The sequence below is a fragment of the Schistocerca nitens genome, chromosome 2 (genome assembly GCF_023898315.1).
Source record: "Schistocerca nitens isolate TAMUIC-IGC-003100 chromosome 2, iqSchNite1.1, whole genome shotgun sequence".
NCBI lineage: Eukaryota > Metazoa > Arthropoda > Insecta > Orthoptera > Acrididae > Schistocerca > Schistocerca nitens.
The window spans coordinates 808,603,964-808,623,433 of NC_064615.1; the positions used below are offsets into that span (position 1 = coordinate 808,603,964).

The window sequence follows — 19,470 nt, forward strand, 5'->3', positions numbered from 1 at the left end:
TGACTCGCCCCACCCCGCCCTGACTCGCCCCACCCCGCCCTGACTCACCCCACCCCGCCCTGACTTTTCCCCTCTGCCCCAGCTTAGCCCCCACCATGGCTTACCCCCAACCACTTCCCTCTTTATGACGCCCCCTTCTTAATTATATCCTCTTGTTTACTTCCTCACCTCTAGCCTCCCTGCCCTCCTTTCGTTCCCTCCTCCTCTTCATTCCCTCCTCTTTCTACCCAGACTTTCTTGCCTCATCTCACCTCTCTTGTACCCCTGCTCTCACCCCCGTGCCGCGGCCGTGCTCTCACCGCCGTGCTGTGGCCCTGCTCTCTCCTCCCTTCTTCTGCCCTGCTCCCAGTCCCCTTCCCACTGCCATGCTCCCACCCCCCTGTCCTCCTTTTGCCCCCACCACTCCCAGTCTTCATTTTCCTTCCACATCCCTATTTTCTTCTGTCCCTTTTGCTCAATTTTTCTTCTCTTTCTTTCCTTTGTCCTCCCTCTGTCTTCACTTCCTCTTCGTTCTTGGCCCTCCTTCCTCTTCATTCTTGGCCCTCCTTCCTCTTTGTTCTTGGCCCTCCTTCCTCTTTGTTCTTGGCCCCCCTTCCTCTTTGTTCTTGGCCCCCCTTCCTCTTTGTTCTTGGCCCCCCTTCCTCTTTGTTCTTGGCCCCCCTTCCTCTTTGTTCTTGGCCCCCCTTCCTCTTTGTTCTTGGCCCCCCTTCCTCTTTGTTCTTGGCCCCCCTTCCTCTTCGTTCTTGGTCCCCCTTCATCTTCGTTCTTGGCCCCCCCCCTTCCTCTTTGTTCTTGGCCCCCCTTCCTCTTCGTTCTTGGCCCCCCCTTCCTCTTCGTTCTTGGCCCCCCTTCCTCTTCGTTCTTGGCCCCCCTTCCTCTTCGTTCTTGGCCCCCCTTCCTCTTCGTTCTTGGCCCCCCTTCCTCTTCGTTCTTGGCCCCCCTTCCTCTTCGTTCTTGGCCCCCCTTCCTCTTCGTTCTTGGCCCCCCTTCCTCTTCGTTCTTGGCCCCTCCTTCCTCTTCGCTCTAGCCCCTCCTTCCTCTTCGCTCTAGCCCCTCCTTCCTCTTCGCTCTAGCCCCTCCTTGCTCTTCCTTCCTTTCCCTCCTTGCTCTTCCTTCCTTTCCCTCCTTGCTCTTCCTTCCTTTCCCTCCTTGCTCTTCCTTCCTTTCCCTCCTTGCTCTTCCTTCCTTTCCCCCCCTTCCCCGTCGTGCCTTTCCCCCCCTTCCCCGTCGTGCCTTTCCCCCCCTTCCCCGTCGTGCCTTTCCCCCCCTTCCCCGTCGTGCCTTTCCCCCCCTTCCCCGTCGTGCCTTTCCCCCCCTTCCCCGTCGTGCCTTTCCCCCCCTTCCCCGTCGTGCCTTTCCCCCCCTTCCCCGTCGTGCCTTTCCCCCCCTTCCCCGTCGTGCCTTCCCCCCCCCCTTTCCCCGTCGTGCCTTCCCCCCCTTCCCCGTCGTGCCTTCTCCATCTGCCCCTCTCGCTGTCGCCTCACCTCTGCTTCCCCCACCCACACTTGTTATTACTCAAATATTAAGTTATTTCTTAATTCTTGAATTATATATGTTTTCATGTAAGGAACAATCCTGTCTTGTGTGCAGCACATTATCAGGAAAATCGTAAGTACAATTGAGTAGCAAACTTGTGGTATATTCTCCTTTCTATTATATAAGGTCTTATGAGGAAAATCTAGAAAATGTTGTTTGGTCTGTGTGATATGTTCACTCATGAAGAATTTATTATTGTGAACAAATGGTTTAATTTGCAGGCAACAGCTCAACCATCTGGAGGTTCCCAACTTGTTTCTCTTGCTTCCAAAGCTGGAGGACATTTAACAAGTGGAGGCCAGCAGAGAGTTATAGTTACGAACAACACAGCTGTACCTCTGCATGAGCTAAGTTTACCTACGGTTGTGCACACGTCTGATAGAACCATAGTGCAAAATTCTGATGTTAGTGATTCAGTTGCTACAAGCAACAATATTGTTGTAGTCAACAGGAGTCCACCTACACAAGGTAAAGTTTTACAGAACATCGATGTAGAATTAATACTGTATAGTGTAAAGTAAAATTTCTTTCCAGTTGTCCGTAAAATTCATGGCCATAGCAACAGTAGTTTACTGTGATTCATATTGTGCATGGCAGTGACTACTTGTAATTTCAGTTGTTATTAACATCCCTTGTAATATTTAAATTATGTCTGGACGTATTGTGCTGGAATTATGCCATAGAATATTTGCACACTTTATATCCTGAGTTGACTCTGATTTCTACCAAGGCATCATAAAACTGCTGTTGCACAGCAGATCCAGTTTCCGGGTGTACATATAAATTTTTAAGATTTCTGTTAATGTTTATCATTAAAATATTGTTGCAGAGCAGATCCAGTTCCCAGGTGTGCATATAAATTTTTAAAATTATTGCTTGGTGCAGTCAGCAGAGAACCAGGTCCAGGTCATACATATTCTTACTGGGAACACAAGGGAAACACACAGTCCTAAATAACCAAGTTTTATTACACAGAACAAGAATATTAGTAAACAGGGTGTAACCACCCAACTGGAATAAATTTGACAACTGACTGCTTAGAGGCCTGAGTATGCACATACAAAGATACTTTTCCTGGCAGATGCCAGTGATATTAAGCTGCATGCACTTGTGCCAGGCGACAGCAGCCCTGGTGTCCGCCCCATTGTGCAGCACGTCATTCGAATGCGGCACACACTATGCTTGCCTAAGTGGACCAACTTTATGATCACAGTGGGTGTGGTAACTAGCAATGCTGCAACAGCCAACACGTCTGGGGTGTTCATGAGGGCAGAAAGAGATGCAAGGAGTTCCCCATCCACTGGGACTGATGCATACAGACGAAAGTGATTGGGAGGAGTGCACCCCGATTGTCGTAGGCTCACAGCGGGCAGGAAGCCACCTTGATGTCAGGGTCCATGATGAAGGGCCCCAGCTCTGGGAACAACAGCAGCAAATTGGTGAGGAGAAATGTTGGAAACCCTGCTGATGGTGTTGCAGGCTCAGCACAGGAGGAGGGGCTGGCACTGGCTGCAGGAAGCAGCAGTGGAGAACAGGAAACTGGCAGTAGTAGATGAATATGCAGCAGCTGGCCCTAGGCCTGTAGAGGCAGCTCAGTGCTCATCCTGAGATGCAGCTGGTTCCAGTGGCATGCCACAAGCTGATCGTTACTGCCCACTATGAAGACACAACAGCCGCACTGGCTATGGACAATGTCTGTGATTCGGGAGGTGGGGGGGTGGGAATGTCTGAAACCCCTGGCCCAATTGGACACACCAGAGGCGAACTTTGATAAAACCAGTGATGCTAGGGGACACAGTCTCAGCAGCATCCATGGTTGGTAGCCTTGCATGAGCTTGATGGGATTCTTGGCCCCAACCCTGCTTCATTCTGTACAACCTTCAGAAAAACATGAGCTTCCTCAGTGGGAAAATCTGCCACGTACTTGCGCATCTGTGTCTCAAACATCCCGATGAGACGTTCCATCTCATTCCAAATGTGAATGGAAAGGAGGAGCCGTGACATGACTAATGCCATTGTGGTTATAAATGTCCTTGAAGGATTGAGCCATGAACTGAGGACTATTGTGCAAAACCAAGCAAGTTTTCGGTGGAGAATATCTTTTGACAGGGCCTTGAAATTCGCATCTGCTGTTGCAGACAGACAACAAATGACATAAGGAAAATGAGAGAAATGGTCAGTTGCCAACAACCAAAAGTTCTTTAGAAGTACAAGCATAATCAACATGGACACTCTCCCAAGGCTATGTAGCAGCCGGCCATGGTGAAGAAACCGTACACGGTGCTGACTGGTTATCCTGGAACATATGGCAAGCCACAGCAAAGTGTTCCACATCGCAGTTTCATGCGAGAGGACACCCAGTGACCGTGATGTAATAAACAGAGGATCTCTCACCACAGAGCCGCTGGAATCACAACACAGAAAGAAAATTTGTCTGTTGACGAGAACAATGTCATCCAAGAGGGAGAAATGATGGTGCAATGCGTGATTATTCTGAAGCGGGTCCAACACCTGGCCTGTTGACGTTTTGGACACCCCTCTTGTACCATGCACATGACCTGCCAGAGCATCAGATATACTGCCATAGCAGAGGCAATATGGAAAAACCATCTACCGTGTGTGCCTCCAGTTGAAAACAAAGCAGCTCCACTTGTTCAAACAAGGGGTCTGGGCCCGAGGGGAGGGGGGGGGGGGAAATAGAGGATTCACATTTGCATGTTGTGATGTGGGACGAAAACTTATTTCATAATTTTACAGGGCCAAGAACAGACACAAAGCTGAAGACAGTGAGCGGCTTTGTTCTGTAAGGATGCTGATGGGCTAAAGGAAACCATAAGCCTATAATTGTCAATTAAATGAAATATTGCACCAAATAAGAATACACGAAATTTTTCATGGTATAGAGTATAGCAAGGGCTTTGTTTTCCACCTGAGAATAATGTCGTTCAGTTGAGTCAAGTGTTTTTGGTGCAAAGGCAGTAGGCTGTTCAGAACCATTGGAATGTTGATGGGCCATGACCCCTCTCCTCAGAGACATTATTTGAAGCCTCATTCCAGGCCTCTGTCGACTTGCGGTGTGGGAAACTTCAAATTACTGTGCAGTATTCGAAACTACTTCCAGTGTAGAGTGCTCAAATTCAAGGACACAGTGGTGCACTTCCTTATCAGGGGCCGAACGAATGATTGCATCTCGGACCGTGATGTCCCCATATGACTCATGAGACATAGCAGCTGTGAAATAGCGACATTTTCGACTAAAATCATGAAGCTCAGCCACCCAGCTTTGATACAATTGCTGCAGCTGTTTGCAACAATTGTAGAATTAGACACGTGCATCAACCACATGTGTAGTACACTTTTGGTGATAGCACTACAGCAAACGACACATACCGTCAGTAGGAAAGCAATACCGGTTCCTGCAGAGGAGCTAACCTTGTGTGTGTCATCAAAGGTGTTGGCAACCGTCAGATTCAACATAGCCAACAAAGTTCCAACATGGCAGTAGAGCAGAACAGCAGTAAATTGTCGGGATCCGTAACACACAAAAATCCTACTCTTACTCATTGGCACTTCTGTTCTTTCCGTGCAGCGAGCTACCTTAATTTAAGTATTAACTGTATTTTTCTTACTTGTCACTTCTTCCGTGTGTTTTTGCTTTTAGGAAGCTTTAATTGTCGAGTGCTAGTAATAGTGTTCCATAGATTTCGTGTTTGTTTTGAATACAGTCAGAGAGAGTCCCTTTAGTCAGCCATAGTGCCAGTAGTTGCTAGTGTTTGTTTTCAATACAGTCCAGAGACAGGTAGTGCTATTTTCATTGTTTTCTACAAGAAGTGGGTAGCAACCACAGGTTAGTCAACAATCAGCCGCCTTCAGTGAATTAGCAGTCTAGTTAAAAGTTGATTAACTCTCTACAGTAAATTGATTTCTTAGGATGAATAGGATGTGTGACTGCTGTGTACGGACGCAGGAGGAGCTGGCCACTGTTCGCGAACAGCTGAATGTGTTGATGGCCGCGGTCAGCCGTCTTCAGGCTGCTGCCTCGGAGTGTAGCGGCAGTGGGGAGTCTGGTGCTTCGCATGGTACACCCCAGGTGTTACATGCTTCACCCATTGCCCCTGCTGTCGAGACATCTTCGCGGGTCCCCAAGGGGAGTGGCGGGTTCAGCGGCGTTCGCGGCGCACGACGCTGGCCGTGTGGCATCGCCCGCTCTGCCTGTGAGTGGACATGTGGCCGCTCCTTCAGCAAGGTCCGAGAAGGCACATGGGGGGAGGGGTTTATTAGTTATTGGGAGCTCCATCGTTAGGTGTGTGATGCAGCCCCTTAGGGAAATAGCGGAAAGGTCGGGGAAGAAGGCCTGTGTTCACTCTGTCTGTTTGCTGGGGGGTCTCATCCGAGATGTGGAGGAGGCCCTGCCGGCAGCGATAGAGAGCACTGGGTGCACCCGACTGCAAATTGTTGCTTATGTCGGCACCAATGACTCCTGCCATCTGGGTTCAGAGGTCATCCTCAGTTCGTAGAGGTGATTGGCGGAATTGGTGAAGGTGGAAAGCCTCGCTCGCGGGGTGGAATCAGAGCTAACTATTTGTAGTATCGTTCCCAGAACCGATCACGGTCCTCTGATTTGGAGCCGAGTGGAAGGCTTAAACCAGAGGCTCAGACGATTCTGTGGAGATCTGGGGTGCAAATTTCTCGACCTCCGCTATCGGGTGGAGAAATGTAGGGTCCCCTTGAATAGGTCAGGCGTGCACTACATGCCGGAAGCGGCTACAAGGGTAGCAGAGTACGTGTGGAGTGCACATGGGGTTTTTTAGGTTAGAGAATTCCCTCCCTAGGCCCGACAAGACGCCTCCTGAGATGCGGCAAGGTAGGAGTAGGCAAAATGCAACAGGGAATAACAATATTAATGTGCTAATAGTAAACTGCAGGAGCGTCTATAGAAAGGTCCCAGAACTGCTCTCATTAATAAACGGTCACAACGCCCATATAGTACTAGGGTCAGAAAGTTGGCTGAAACCATACGTAAACAGTAATGAAATCCTAAACTCAGATTGGAATGTATACCGCAGAGACAGGCTGGAAAGTGAAGGGGGAGGCATGTTTATAGCGATAAGAAGTGCAGTAGTATCGAAGGAAATTGACGGAGATCCGAAATGTGAAATAATTTGTGTGAAGGTCACGGTTAAAGCAGGCTCAGACATGGCAATTGGATGTCTCTATAGGCCCCCTGGCTCAGCAGCTGTTGTGGCTGAGCACCTGAGGGATAATTTGGAAAATATTTCGAGTAGATATCCCCACCGTGTTATAGTTCTGGGTGGAGATTTTAATTTGCCGGATATAGACTGGGAGACTCAAACGTTCATAACGGGTGGCAGGGACAAAGAATCCAGTGAAATTTTTTTAAGTGCTTTATCTGAAAACTACCTTGAGCAGTTAAACAGAGAACCGACTCGTGGCGATAACATATTAGACCTTCTGGTGACAAACAGACCTGAACTATTTGAAACAGTTAACGCAGAACAGGGAATCATCGATCATAAGGCGGTTACTGCTTCGATGATTTCAGCTGTAAATAGAAATATTAAAAGGGGTAGGAAGATTTTTCTGTTTAGCAAAAGTGACAAAAAGCAGATTACAGAGTACCTAACGGCTCAACACAAAAGTTTGGTCTCAAGTACAGATAGTGTTGAGGATCAGTGGACAAAGTTCAAAACCATCGTACAATACGCCTTAGATGAGTATGTGTCAAGCAAGATCGTAAGAGATGGAAAAGAGCCACCGTGGTACAACAACCGAGTAAGAAAATTACTGCGGAAGCGAAAGGGTACTTCACAGCAAACATAAACATAGCCAAAGCCTTGCAGACAAACAAAAATTACGCGAAGCGAAATGTAGTGTGAGGAGGGCTATGCGAGAGGCGTTCAATGAATTCGAAAGTAAAGTTCTGTGTACTGACTTGGGAGAAAATCCTAAGAAATTTTGGTCATATGTCAAAGCAGTAGGTGGATCAAAACAAAATGTCCAGACACACTGTGACCAAAATGGTACTGAAACAGAGGATGACAGACTAAAGGCGGAAATACTAAATGTGTTTTTCCAAAGCTGTTTCACAGAGGAAGACTGCACTGTAGTTCCTTCTCTAGATTGTCGCACAGATGACAAAATGGTGGATATCGAAGTGGACGACAGAGGGATAGAGAAACAATTAAAATCACTCAAAAGAGGGAAGGCCGCTGGACCTGATGGGATACCAGTTCGATTTTACACAGAGTACGCGAAGGAACTTGCCCCCCTTCTTGCAGCGGTGTACTGTAGGTCTCTAGAAGAGCGTAGCGTTCCAAAGGATTGGAAAAGGGCACAGGTCATCCCCGTTTTCAAGAAGGGACGTCGAACAGATGTGCAGAACTGTAGACCTATATCTCTAATGTCGATCAGTTGTAGAATTTTGGAACACGTATTATGTTCGAGTATAATGACTTTTCTGGAGACTAGAAATCTACTCTGTAGAAATCAGCATGGGTTTCGAAAAAGACGGTCGTGTGAAACCCAGCTTGCGCTATTTGTCCACGAGACTCAGAGGGCCATAGACACGGGTTCACAGGTAGATGCTGTGTTTCTTGACTTACGAAAGGCATTCGATACAGTTCCCCACAGTTGTTTAATGAACAAAGTAAGAGCATATGGACTATCAGACAAATTGTGTGATCGGATTGAAGAGTTCCTAGATAACAGAACGCAGCATGTCATTCTCAAGGGAGAGAAGTCTTCCGAAGTAAGAGTGATTTCAGGTGTGCCGCAGGGGAGTGTCATAGGACCGTTGCTATTCACAATATACATAAATGACCTTGTTAATGACATCGGAAGTTCACTGAGGCTTTTTGCAGATGATGCTGTGGTGTATTGAGATGTTGTAACAATGGAAAATTGTACTGAAATGCAGGAGGATTTGCAGCGAATTGAGGCATGGTGCAGGGAATGGCAATTCAATCTCAATGTAGACAAGTGTAATGTGCTGCGAATACATAGAAAGATAGATCCCTTATCATTTAGCTACAAAATAGCAGGTCAGCAACTGGAAACAGTTAATTCCATAAATTATCTGGGAGTACGCATTAGGAGTGATTTAAATGGAATGATCATATAAAGTTGATAGTCGGTAAAGCAGATGCCAGACTGAGATTCATTGGAAGAATCCTAAGGAAATGCAATCTGAAACCAAAGGAATTAGGTTACAGTACGCTTGTTTGCCCACTGCTTGAATACTGCTCAGCAGTGTGGGATCCATACCAGATAGGATTGATAGAAGAGATAGAGAAGATCCAACGGAGAGCAGCGCGCTTCGTTACAGGATCAGTTAGTAATCGTGAAAGCGTTACGGAGATGATAGATAAACTCCAGTGGAAGACTCTGCAGGAGAGACACTCAGTAGCTCGGTACGGGCTTTTGTTGAAGTTTCGAGAACATACCTTCATCGAGGAGTCAAGCAGTATATTGCTCCCTCCTATGTATATCTCGTGAAGAGACCATGAGAATAAAATCAGAGATATTAGAGCCCACACAGAAGCATACCGACAATCCTTTCAACGATTAATATGAGACTGGAATAGAAGGGAGAACCGATAGAGGCACTCAGGGTACCCTCCGCCACACACCGTCAGGTGGCTTGCAGAGTATGTATGTAGATGTAGATGTAGAAGGAAACATGGTCTTAAATAACTAAGTTCTATTGGGACAGACAAGTGACAACAAGAATGTCGGTACACAGAGAGTAATCACATGACTGGAATTTGTGATAACTGAGAGCTTGGAGGCTCGAGTATGCAAGATAGAGTTCCCAATAAATGCCACTGGTACAATACTTTTTACAACTTTCGGGCCAGTGGTGACTGCTGTCAACAATCGGCCCGCCCTTGGCGATTGCCTTGCTCATTGTGTGGCATGGCATTCAAATGCTGACATGCCCAACACTTTCCCATAGTGGCTCGACTTAAAACTGCAGTAGCTGTACCAACCAGCAGGTAACTACAGTACCATGTGTCCATATCAGTACCTGGGGTATGAAAAGAGTGCAGGTGTTGCAGAATGCTGGGCGCTATTCAGAGTACATTTCCACACTGAGTCGAGGAGTAATCAAGAAATGTAAACAGCACAGTGTGACAGGACTCAGTACGTCGTTTGCAAGCCTTTCAGTATTCAGCCATGGCATTGTAACATCCAAGCTCAGCTGCTCTACAGTGTCCTATCTGACAGAAGTTGCGAAGGCAAAGGAAATGCATTGTAATTTAGACACCACAGTGGGGCTTGTCCACTGATACCTCTGGATGATGACAGATAGTTGCATCAGCATCTGTGATGATGTTGCGTCTCGCTTAAATATCTCCATTCAGAAGACAGTCTCAATGTATGGTCATCCCTTCTGCGTCTCCGATTTGACGGACTACAGTCTCACTAGTTACAGGATAATTTGGTTGATAAATTGTGGTGTACTGGTTGCTGCGTGAGTGAAGATTTGGCCTCCTGGACCATGTTCAAATGGCTGCAAGCTGGCACTGCAGGTTTTTCACATCTGTGACTGATAGAAGATGTAGACAAGTCTGGGCCTTTCCCAAGGACCATACCAAGTGACTGCAAAGCACTGCCTTCGACCTCTTGGGCGGAGTACCTGAATACTTGAGTATCGCCTCCATGGCTGTACGTGGTACTGTCGCACTAGCTGAATGCTCTGTTTGCTGATGTGGGTTGTCAGCTTCCACCTTCACGACAAACTATCCTTGATATGCTGTTGGCACTTGCTTAAGCACATGTCAGTCTTCGAGATTTATGTAAGTGTGACTGACTTGATGAAGTTTGAGTAAAGTAATTATATTAAATCCATGTCTTGTTTACTACAGGCTGATACTTCTAGATTAATATAGTTAAAATTCTTCATTTCGTTTGCCATGGTATCAGTAGCTGCTGATAAATAGTTTATTACGGCTATGACTGTGTATGCAACTATCAAAATGTGGTTTCCATACAACACATTTCGTTTTACTCAATTAAGACATCATGAGTGGTTGATTGTAATGACTCTTTCTTACCTACAATGTGGATGTCATGATGTCTGTAAGTAAGTCTCTCAAGAAATTTCCTCTTTGACTGGTACGGTAAAAATATAATAAAAGCAATTTGGAGATGGTGCACTGTGACTAATGAGACAACATAAAATGGCTGTCGATAAAATTAGGCAAACATTAGGCTGAAGGGAGTGAGGAACTTTATTGTTTCCCCACTCCCTGCCTCTCACCTTGCAGGCATTTTTCTGAGTTCTGTACTGTGTAGGCTTTGGTCACCTACTAGTGATGGAGTTATAATGCACAGATATTCCTTGCAGTTGTGCTTCTTGCACAAATCCCACTGAGAAACTATGCTGCTACTCCATTTAGCTTTTCATTTTGGTCAACCAGTTATTAGATCATAAGAAAGAGATTAAATTTTGGCCACTTCCACATAATCACTGCAACATCAGGATGTATACACCCCAGAAAATGTGGGAAAAACCCAGGAGTGTTTCCATGTGGGAGAAAACTGAGAAAAACTCTGGATTTTTTTTTTTAGAATTCCGGGAACTTTTCATTGTGTTAGTTTCAGTTCACTTTATGTAATTTTGACTGGTAAGAACTGATATTGTAACAAAGAATTTTATTCTATCCCACTACTGCTGAATAATACTGCAGCAATAAAACATAAACGAGAGTGGAAAAAATAAATAAAGAAATAAAATAAAACGTAACAATATTATGAAAAGGGTAGTTGCTACTCACCATATAACAGAGATGCAGTCGCACTAGGCGCAACAAAAAGCCTGTCACAAAATAAACTTCCAGCCAGCAATTCACATGCACATGACCACAGTCTCTATCAGCTGAGGTCAGACTATGAGCAGCAGCAGCAGTGCCTGTTGGGAGAGGCAACTGGATGGGAGTGATGAGGAGGCTGGGACTGGGAAGGGGAGGGATAGCATGGTTGGGGTGGGGGAGGTGATGTGTTGCTGAGGAGTCTGCAGGGATGAGGTGGAGAGGGGATAGGGCAGCTAGTTGCAGTCAGGAGGTTCGACGGTGGGCAAGTCGTGAGGGGGGGGGGGGGGGGTGAATGGAAAAGGAGAGAAGTAAAAAGACTGGCCGTGTTGGTGGAATAGAGGGCTTGTGTAGTGCTGGAATGGGAACAGGAAGGGGCTAGATGGGTGAGCACAATGACTAATGAAGTTTGAGGGCAGGAGGGTTACAAGAAAATAGGGTATATTGCAGGGAAAGTTCCCATCTGCACAATTCAGAAAAGCTGGTGGTGGTGGGAAGGATCCATACGGCATAGGCTGTGAAGCAGTCATTGAAATGAAGAATGCCGCATAGTCGGTATTCTCACCAACAGAGAGGTCCCGTTCTTTCTTGGCCATGGTTCATCAGCGGCCATTCATACTGACAGACAGCTTGTGGTTGTCATGCCCTCGTAGAATGCAGCACAGAGGTTGCAGCTTAGCTTGTAGATCACATGACTGGTTTCACAGGTAGTCCTGCCTTTGATGGTATAGGTGATGGTGACCAGACTGGTGTAGGTGGTGGTACGAGGATGTATGGGACAGGTCTTGCATCTAGTTCTATTACAGGGATATGAGCGTTGAGGTAAGGGATTGGCAGCAGGGGTTGCGTACAGATGGACAAGTATATTGTGTACGTTTTTGTGCTGTCTCATTTCTCACAGTTCACCATCTCCAAATTCCTTTTATTATATTTTTACAGTACCAGTGCCAGAGAGGACAAGGCAATGTGCAATTTACAACAACAAAACACAGTGCCCACGCAAGTGTCTGCCAACTGCAAAATGTCTCAAAGGCCTTAGGACAAAGACTATGCAATACTTCATAACTACAAACTGCTTCTGAAGAGCATGATGTCACAACTATGTACATTAGGTTAGTTAAAGCAGTTGCCAACCAGCTCAGGCATATGCAGAGTTGAGTCATGTATGAGCAGTATCTTCTTCCACTTCTGGCTGTTAGCTGTAGCAGTAGTAGCAACAAGCAGCCAGGCATTAACAGGAAAAAATTTTCTGGCACACCCAAGCTTGCACATTCGTGCATGTGCAGAGCAGTGCAATCAGATTTGTAGTGGGTAGTGGGTAGTCTCCGTGTGATCTGTGTTTACATTTGATGATTTTTGCTGTTTCCTCTTCATTTACAGTCCCCAAATCAAATGAAAACAAAACTGATGTCTGTCTCAAGGAGCTATCAAGTGAATTAAAATATATTCGTGTAGTTACAGAAGCTAAAATATGTTATTAGTTTCAGTTTTCTGATTTTATTTCGACTTCTTTGGTGGTCAAGCATTGATTGGCTTATGGAGCAATTAAGTAATTTCTGTCAGTTTGCTAAAGAATTTTGGCTTTTATTGATCTTTTCCACAGAAGTCAGTTTATTTGAAACAAAAGTTTCATTCCACACTATTAGCTCGTTTCAACTGTCTGCTAAATTTTAAGTGCACATTTTCACCTTTTGGTACATATGGCATTATGTCATAATAAAGAACTAAACTTGAGATAATACAGTACTGGTACTCAAAGAGAATTTGCACCCCAAAAACCACTCTGAAAAGCTTAATATCGAGTTGGGCACACCTCATTTTTAATATGAACATACGAATGTATGCTTTAAGCCTTATTGTGCATTTTAGTATGGTTTGCAAAATTCTGATGCTCTCGGAGTATCCTCTGATCTCCTGTTTCTTTTATGATGTAATCTAACATCTCTTAACGTTGTATAAAGATGATCATGCGGGCTTCCTATGTCATCGTGGCTGTGTATGCACAGTAACTCCTGTTTTCTGGTGTTCTCTAGCAACTGCTGAAAAGAATCTCTTTCTAACAGGTCATGGAAAAATATTGTGAATGGTGGTTTGAAAAGCGTTATGTTCAAAGTAAATTTCCTTCTACACAAGATGAATTATGTTATGTGTGAAAATGTGTGATGAGTTTCTTAAATCACAAAGCATTTGACTCTCATTTAAAATTTAACATTTTGAGGACCAGCTCCTTAGAAGCATTTTAAGCCCAGAAGACCAGACATTTATGTCATTATTTAAAATTCTACTGGCACATTTGTATGATGTGTCACAAACTATAACACATGGAGGAAAAAAAAAAAAAAATACAAAGATGATGTGACTTACCGAACGAAAGTGCTGGCAGGTCGATAGACACACAAACATACACACGAAATTCAAGCTTTCGCAGCAAACGGTTGCTTCATCAGGAAAGAGGGAAGGAGAGGGAAACATTCCACGCGGGAAAAACAAAAAGAATTTTGTGTATGTGTTTGTTTGTATAAGTGAAAGCTTAGCTTTTCTTGTAGCTACATTATGTGCATCAGTTTAAACCATTAACTTTCCCTATTTGTGGTTTCATGCTACTTAACAATGATATTGCTGTTGGCTGACTACATCACGTGTCATATGCTCTGAATATCTGCTGCCATTGGTTGACGAGATCATGAGCTATGATTGACTTACAAAAGCATGTCACAATCTCGATTTAAGTGCTTTGGAAACTAACATACTGTGTTTGTGGAGATCAAATTCATACTTCTGTAATATGAAAATATGCAGCATATCCTAATACGAGAATGTGCAGCAAACTCTTTTCTGAAACGCATCCTTCTTGTTTTTAAGTTCTATGACACTCTACAAATTCTTAACCATTCAAAGGATTTTACCGTTCCGGGGGAAAGTATACTGTCACTCAATACGGAAAAAGTATATTTTCAACCGGGAAATCTGGGAAAAATCCACACATTTTTTTTCCTTGTCCTTCTATACTCTTTGAACATACATCCATTTGAATTTTCCTGTACATTCAATTTATTACACTTTCCTTTGTAAATTCGGCATTAACTTTTTCAGTGACATCGACAGCTTTGACTGCAAACACTGGTCAAGCAAAAGTTCTTGTGGCTAAGATGCCAAGTATACCACCACAACTTCTGGGAGCACAGCCAACCTCTACAAGTTCAGAATCGCACAAAATTCCCCTGAAAAATAGTTCAGAAGGTTTGAATACTTCCTTTATTTTCTGAATTACATGTTATAATTGATAAACATAAATTAATTTTATTTCATTTTTCCTGTTTTAGATGATGATGAAGAGTTCGCTAATTTTCCACGTGATGATGAGACTGAAGAATCGGAGGATGACGATGATCTAGACACTGATGATGATTACAGAGCCCGCTTGACTATTCGACAACGTGGCTCCAGCAGAGGTGGGAGAGGAAATCGGGGAAGAGGCATAAGATCCAGGGGCTCATTGGGTAGAGGGTGGGATCGGAGCCGTGGTGTGAGAGGAGGAGCAAGACGACGTGGAGGCAGTCGTGGTGGACGGGGAGCAGCAAAATCAGAGGATGTGGAACAAGTGCATAAGTTAGATTCAGAAATGGCAGCTGCTTTAGCTGCAATGGACAAGGCTCAGGACAGTTCTGAAAGTGCGCCAGCAGCATCCCGAGGTGAACATATTTTTGGAAGTAATAGTGTTGTGAGAAACAATCTCAACAATTCGAGTGCTGATGCTGTGTTGGAGAGTTCCCTGAAAAGGAAACCCATTAGGTCATATGGAAGAAGCCAGGGGAAAAGAAAATCTGATGTGGACAGTGATGCAGTTTCCTCAAAGTCTGTTGAACCACCCGCAGAGAAACAGAAAGAAGAGGAGAGTAAGCCAGTGCTGGCACAGGTATTATCAGACACAAAGAGTGCCACAAAAAATGCTGTTATGAAACAGACTTCTGTGGCTGATTCACCTGTCTCTCCTGTCTCACCTGTTCCACCTGGCAAAATATCTGTTATAAATGACCATAAACAAGACATACGAAAAAATTATCCTAAACGAGAGAATAGGAAACCCCCAGCTCATTTGGCCGAGGCGTTAGGTCCAGCACTTTTCTCTACGCCAGACATAATTAGGAGAGTAAATGCAGGAAGTGACCATAAGTCACTTCCTCCTACAGATTTAAAGAAAGAAGAAACAAGATCTGCTCCAAAAAAATCTGTGGACCATTCCATGCAAGAAGTCGTATCATCTCCACCGGAGGAGAAAGGTAATAGCTTTCAAGATATTTTGTTGTTTGTTATTTTGGCATCAGCTAATTTTTTTAATTTAAATTCTCTCTCTCTCTCTCTCTCTCTCTCTCTCACTCTCACTCTCACTCACACTCACTCACTCACTCACTCACTCACCTAGGAGTGTGTGTGTGTGTGAGAGAGAGAGAGAGAGAGAGAGAGAAGTAAACTGAAAGTGCAGCTTATGGTTGAGATAGAGGAGAAAAAGCACAAACAAGGGAAGAAGAGAAAAATGTGAGAGTGTAATTTGAGGCATGAAATTTGTAGCTCTACAATTTCATTTGGACTTTGTCTTTTGCTAGAGTATTAGATAAAATTATATGTTGTTTAGCAGTTTATTTTTATAGGACATTCACTTATATATTCACATGTTATGAATACAAACAGGAGATAATTACCTATGTTTGGGCTAATGATTTATACCTTTTTGGCATTGCCTCAGTAATAATTATTGGTAGCATTACCCAAAAAATTATGTTATTTGTGTTGCTTTTTTTCCGCATGGTATTAGTAATTCTTGTAATACCGTTGCTTCCCGCTCATAAATTTATTTCATTTGCTTTATTCTGTGATTCTCACAGTTAATCCTTACCTGCATTTGGGTGCATATAGATTGAATATGAAAATTGAAAAACGTACACTTGTTGCACTGCTCTCCTTTAACTCCAACTCTTGCACTCCCCCCTTCCCATCTCCTGCGATCCCCTCTCCTGTGCTCCCTCTTTCAAAGGAAGAAATTTTTGATACTTGGTTCTGTGTATTTGATATTTCTGGTTACACATTGGGTGTGGTGTCCCTGCTATATCACACTTAATTTTTTACTGTCATTATCTTAACAATATTTGTACCTTTCCTATATAGTTTTTCCTTTGCGCAGTGCATGTTGCTCAACGTGAACATTTCGTAATATTGTAGTATAGTTGTGATCATCACCACAGTTATATTGCAGTTGTAACATGATGATTGTAGGTTGTGTAAACAATTCTGTAGCAATCGTATTTACATGAAGCAGGGAATTCACCAACTTGTGTATTATATGCAGTGATGTCATAATGCACAAGATAATTGTTTGCCTAGGCTGTGACTACAGCAGTTACAGCAATGTTCAGAGAGAGAAGAACATTGCAATCGAGAGAGAGGTACTACATATTGTCCTCATTCATTTGTTCATTTATGTGGCCACTTTATTAACCTAAATATTTTACTGATAAAGCCAATGAACTATGGTCTCTCAAAGAGTTTGGACAATTTCTTGTTCACTCATGAATAGTAGCCACGACATTAATGATATTCATATTATCAGGTACCCACATTAGTTGATGTTGCGTCACTGATTCAATTACCACTGTTAGTACATAACAATCATAAGAGACCAATAACATATTTTTAAAAACAACTAGTACTTATACATGTTCAACATGTATAGCCATATTTACAAATTAATGTGCTAAGTTAAAGTCAAATGATTCTTCCACATCATTACAATTTATCATGCAAAATGATCCATGCAACATGAAACTAACTACAATGAAACCCTGCTTGTACAGTTTTCAAAGGACTTCCAAAAGATGGCGTAAAATGCAGGAAACTGTAAAATGTGGAAAATAACGTTTTAAGCTGTAAAAGCTACATACAGGATACCTCCTGGCACTTCATGTATGTTATAAATACATAACAGGCATCAAAAGACTTGGTAGGGACTTGTATTTTATCAAATAAAAACCGCTGATGTAACAAGAACTGATAACTGTCTGGGAAGTAGGAACGTTTGACTCAATTTCACATGTCATAATCGGTGTTTTTGAAAGCCTGCAGCTATCATTCATTATTTAAATAATGAAATGCAACACTAGTTACCTGTTTTTCATGCCTAGCACTATGTATTTTGAGAATTTTTTTTCATTGCCAAGTGTAAATATGTGCGTAAGTATATTGTGTGGTCTTTGAATACATGTGATTCTACGTCTCTTGCACTGTAGTTGTCTTTTTTAGGTTATCAGATACAGTGCTTTATCAGTTCTGTAGAAAACCACACACACATGCAAACTATCACTCACATTGTTTGTTTATGTAACATCACAAAAGATATGTACGTAAATACTGCACTTGACAAGGAGAATAAATTCTCAAAACATGTTTTGCTCAGCGTGAATAAAATACATAACCAGTGCTGTGTTTACACTAAAAACATTTGAGCAACTCAAAGTGAATGACGGTGTCAACTAGCGCTCCAAGTGGCCATATACCGAAACATGCTAAATATGGTTTGACAAAGGTGTCATGATGATCACAACAATCATGAGCCTGCATTTGCGCAGTAGAGACAGTTTGGAAATGGTTGTGATTGGTCATGATACCTTAATTCGAACGAACCTAGTTACTCCCATCAGCTACCAAGCCAAGTAGAGCTTGGCAGCGGTGGGAGATATGGCACGAATTATTCCAACTTTTACATGTTTACCAGGTCAAATCTGCTGAGTGGAGTACCCTGGTGTCAAGAAACTTAACTATGTAATATTTGTAAACACTACTGGACGGCCAACATCATTTTTTCTCCACAAACGTTTTTTCATAATGCGTAAATTGCGGGAAAATTATAAATATGGTGACGCATAATCGGGTACAAATTAACATTGTGGGCGTAGGAAATTAATAGGACCGATAAAAAATGTCGTAAACGGTGGGAAAATGTTAATTCCAGAAACGTAAAAGTGGAGTTATACTGTAATTAACTAATTAATTAAGTAAACTGATGTATGTTGACATTCTAGGAGCTGGACAACTGTGCAGTTGAAGTCCAGATTTACTATTTTGAATGCCTCTTTGTGGTGTACTTTACCTTTTTGTTTAACTTTTTAAGTTTCTTGGAATTTGTCATCAATATTCAGTGCCAGAAAAATTTGGCTGGCAGTACAAGCGAAACTGTTAGATTGGACTCTGTTTTAGAAGTAAAAACATCTTGTGTTGTATCTTATAGTGCACGCTTTCAAAGCCATTATTTACATCTTCCCATTTGTAAAATCACTGACTAATGATCTCAGAAGTTGAGTCCCATAGTGCTCAGAGCCATTTTGTAAAATCACTACTGTAATTTTATCATTGTCTAATCATTACTACGCTAGCATATACAGGGACACACAGAAATTAAAAACATCAAAAACTTTAACAGAAGTGGAGGTTGACCGTAATTAGATAAATTGTGAGCCTTATTGTTAAATAAAGGAAACAGCACCGACTCTTTGCATCAATAGCTCTGTACACAAATTGGAACAACTCTGCGGTTCTTTGTCAGTGGTTGGAGGGTGTCATGGCCAGACCATTATGTGCTCACACATAAACTCATGTTACCAGTATCGGGAGGCAAAACACTTGGCATTAAAACATGTCGTATACAGTGGCCTAATGCCCATAAAATAGAAATCATGAAGGATGGGAAAACTTTGTTCAGTTATGTTACTTAGCTTTAGTGTGCTGCCACTAGTTTTCAGTGGAGCTGATGTAGAGACAAGGTAATTAACTTCGTTCTTCCTGCTCACTGCTCAGTACTAAAGCCAGGGTGTACATGCCACAGTAAATCTGGGAAAAACTCAGGAATTTTTCATTGTTTTAATTTTCAGTTCAGTTGTGGCAGTTTAGACTGGTAAGAATTGATAATCTAACAAAGAATTCTGTAAGAATTGATAATCTAACAAAGAATTCTACTGTAGCCAGCTACTACAGTCTAATACTCCAGCAGTAAAGCATAAACAGGAAAGTAGTATAGAAGATTTTCCTATGGCAGTAATACCGAAACAATCTT

General features: G+C 43.2%; 1 protein-coding gene across 1 annotated transcript in view; it reads left to right on the forward strand.

Annotated features, from left to right (window-relative positions):
- The window catches only part of LOC126235346 (uncharacterized), a 249,772-nt gene that overhangs the window by 153,578 nt on the left and 76,724 nt on the right, over nucleotides 1-19,470 (forward strand). The window contains exons 7-9 of the mRNA XM_049944068.1: nucleotides 1,758-2,004; nucleotides 14,463-14,609; nucleotides 14,693-15,649. Of these exons, the coding sequence (XP_049800025.1) occupies nucleotides 1,758-2,004; nucleotides 14,463-14,609; nucleotides 14,693-15,649 (1,351 nt within the window). The remainder of the gene's footprint in view (nucleotides 1-1,757; nucleotides 2,005-14,462; nucleotides 14,610-14,692; nucleotides 15,650-19,470) is intronic.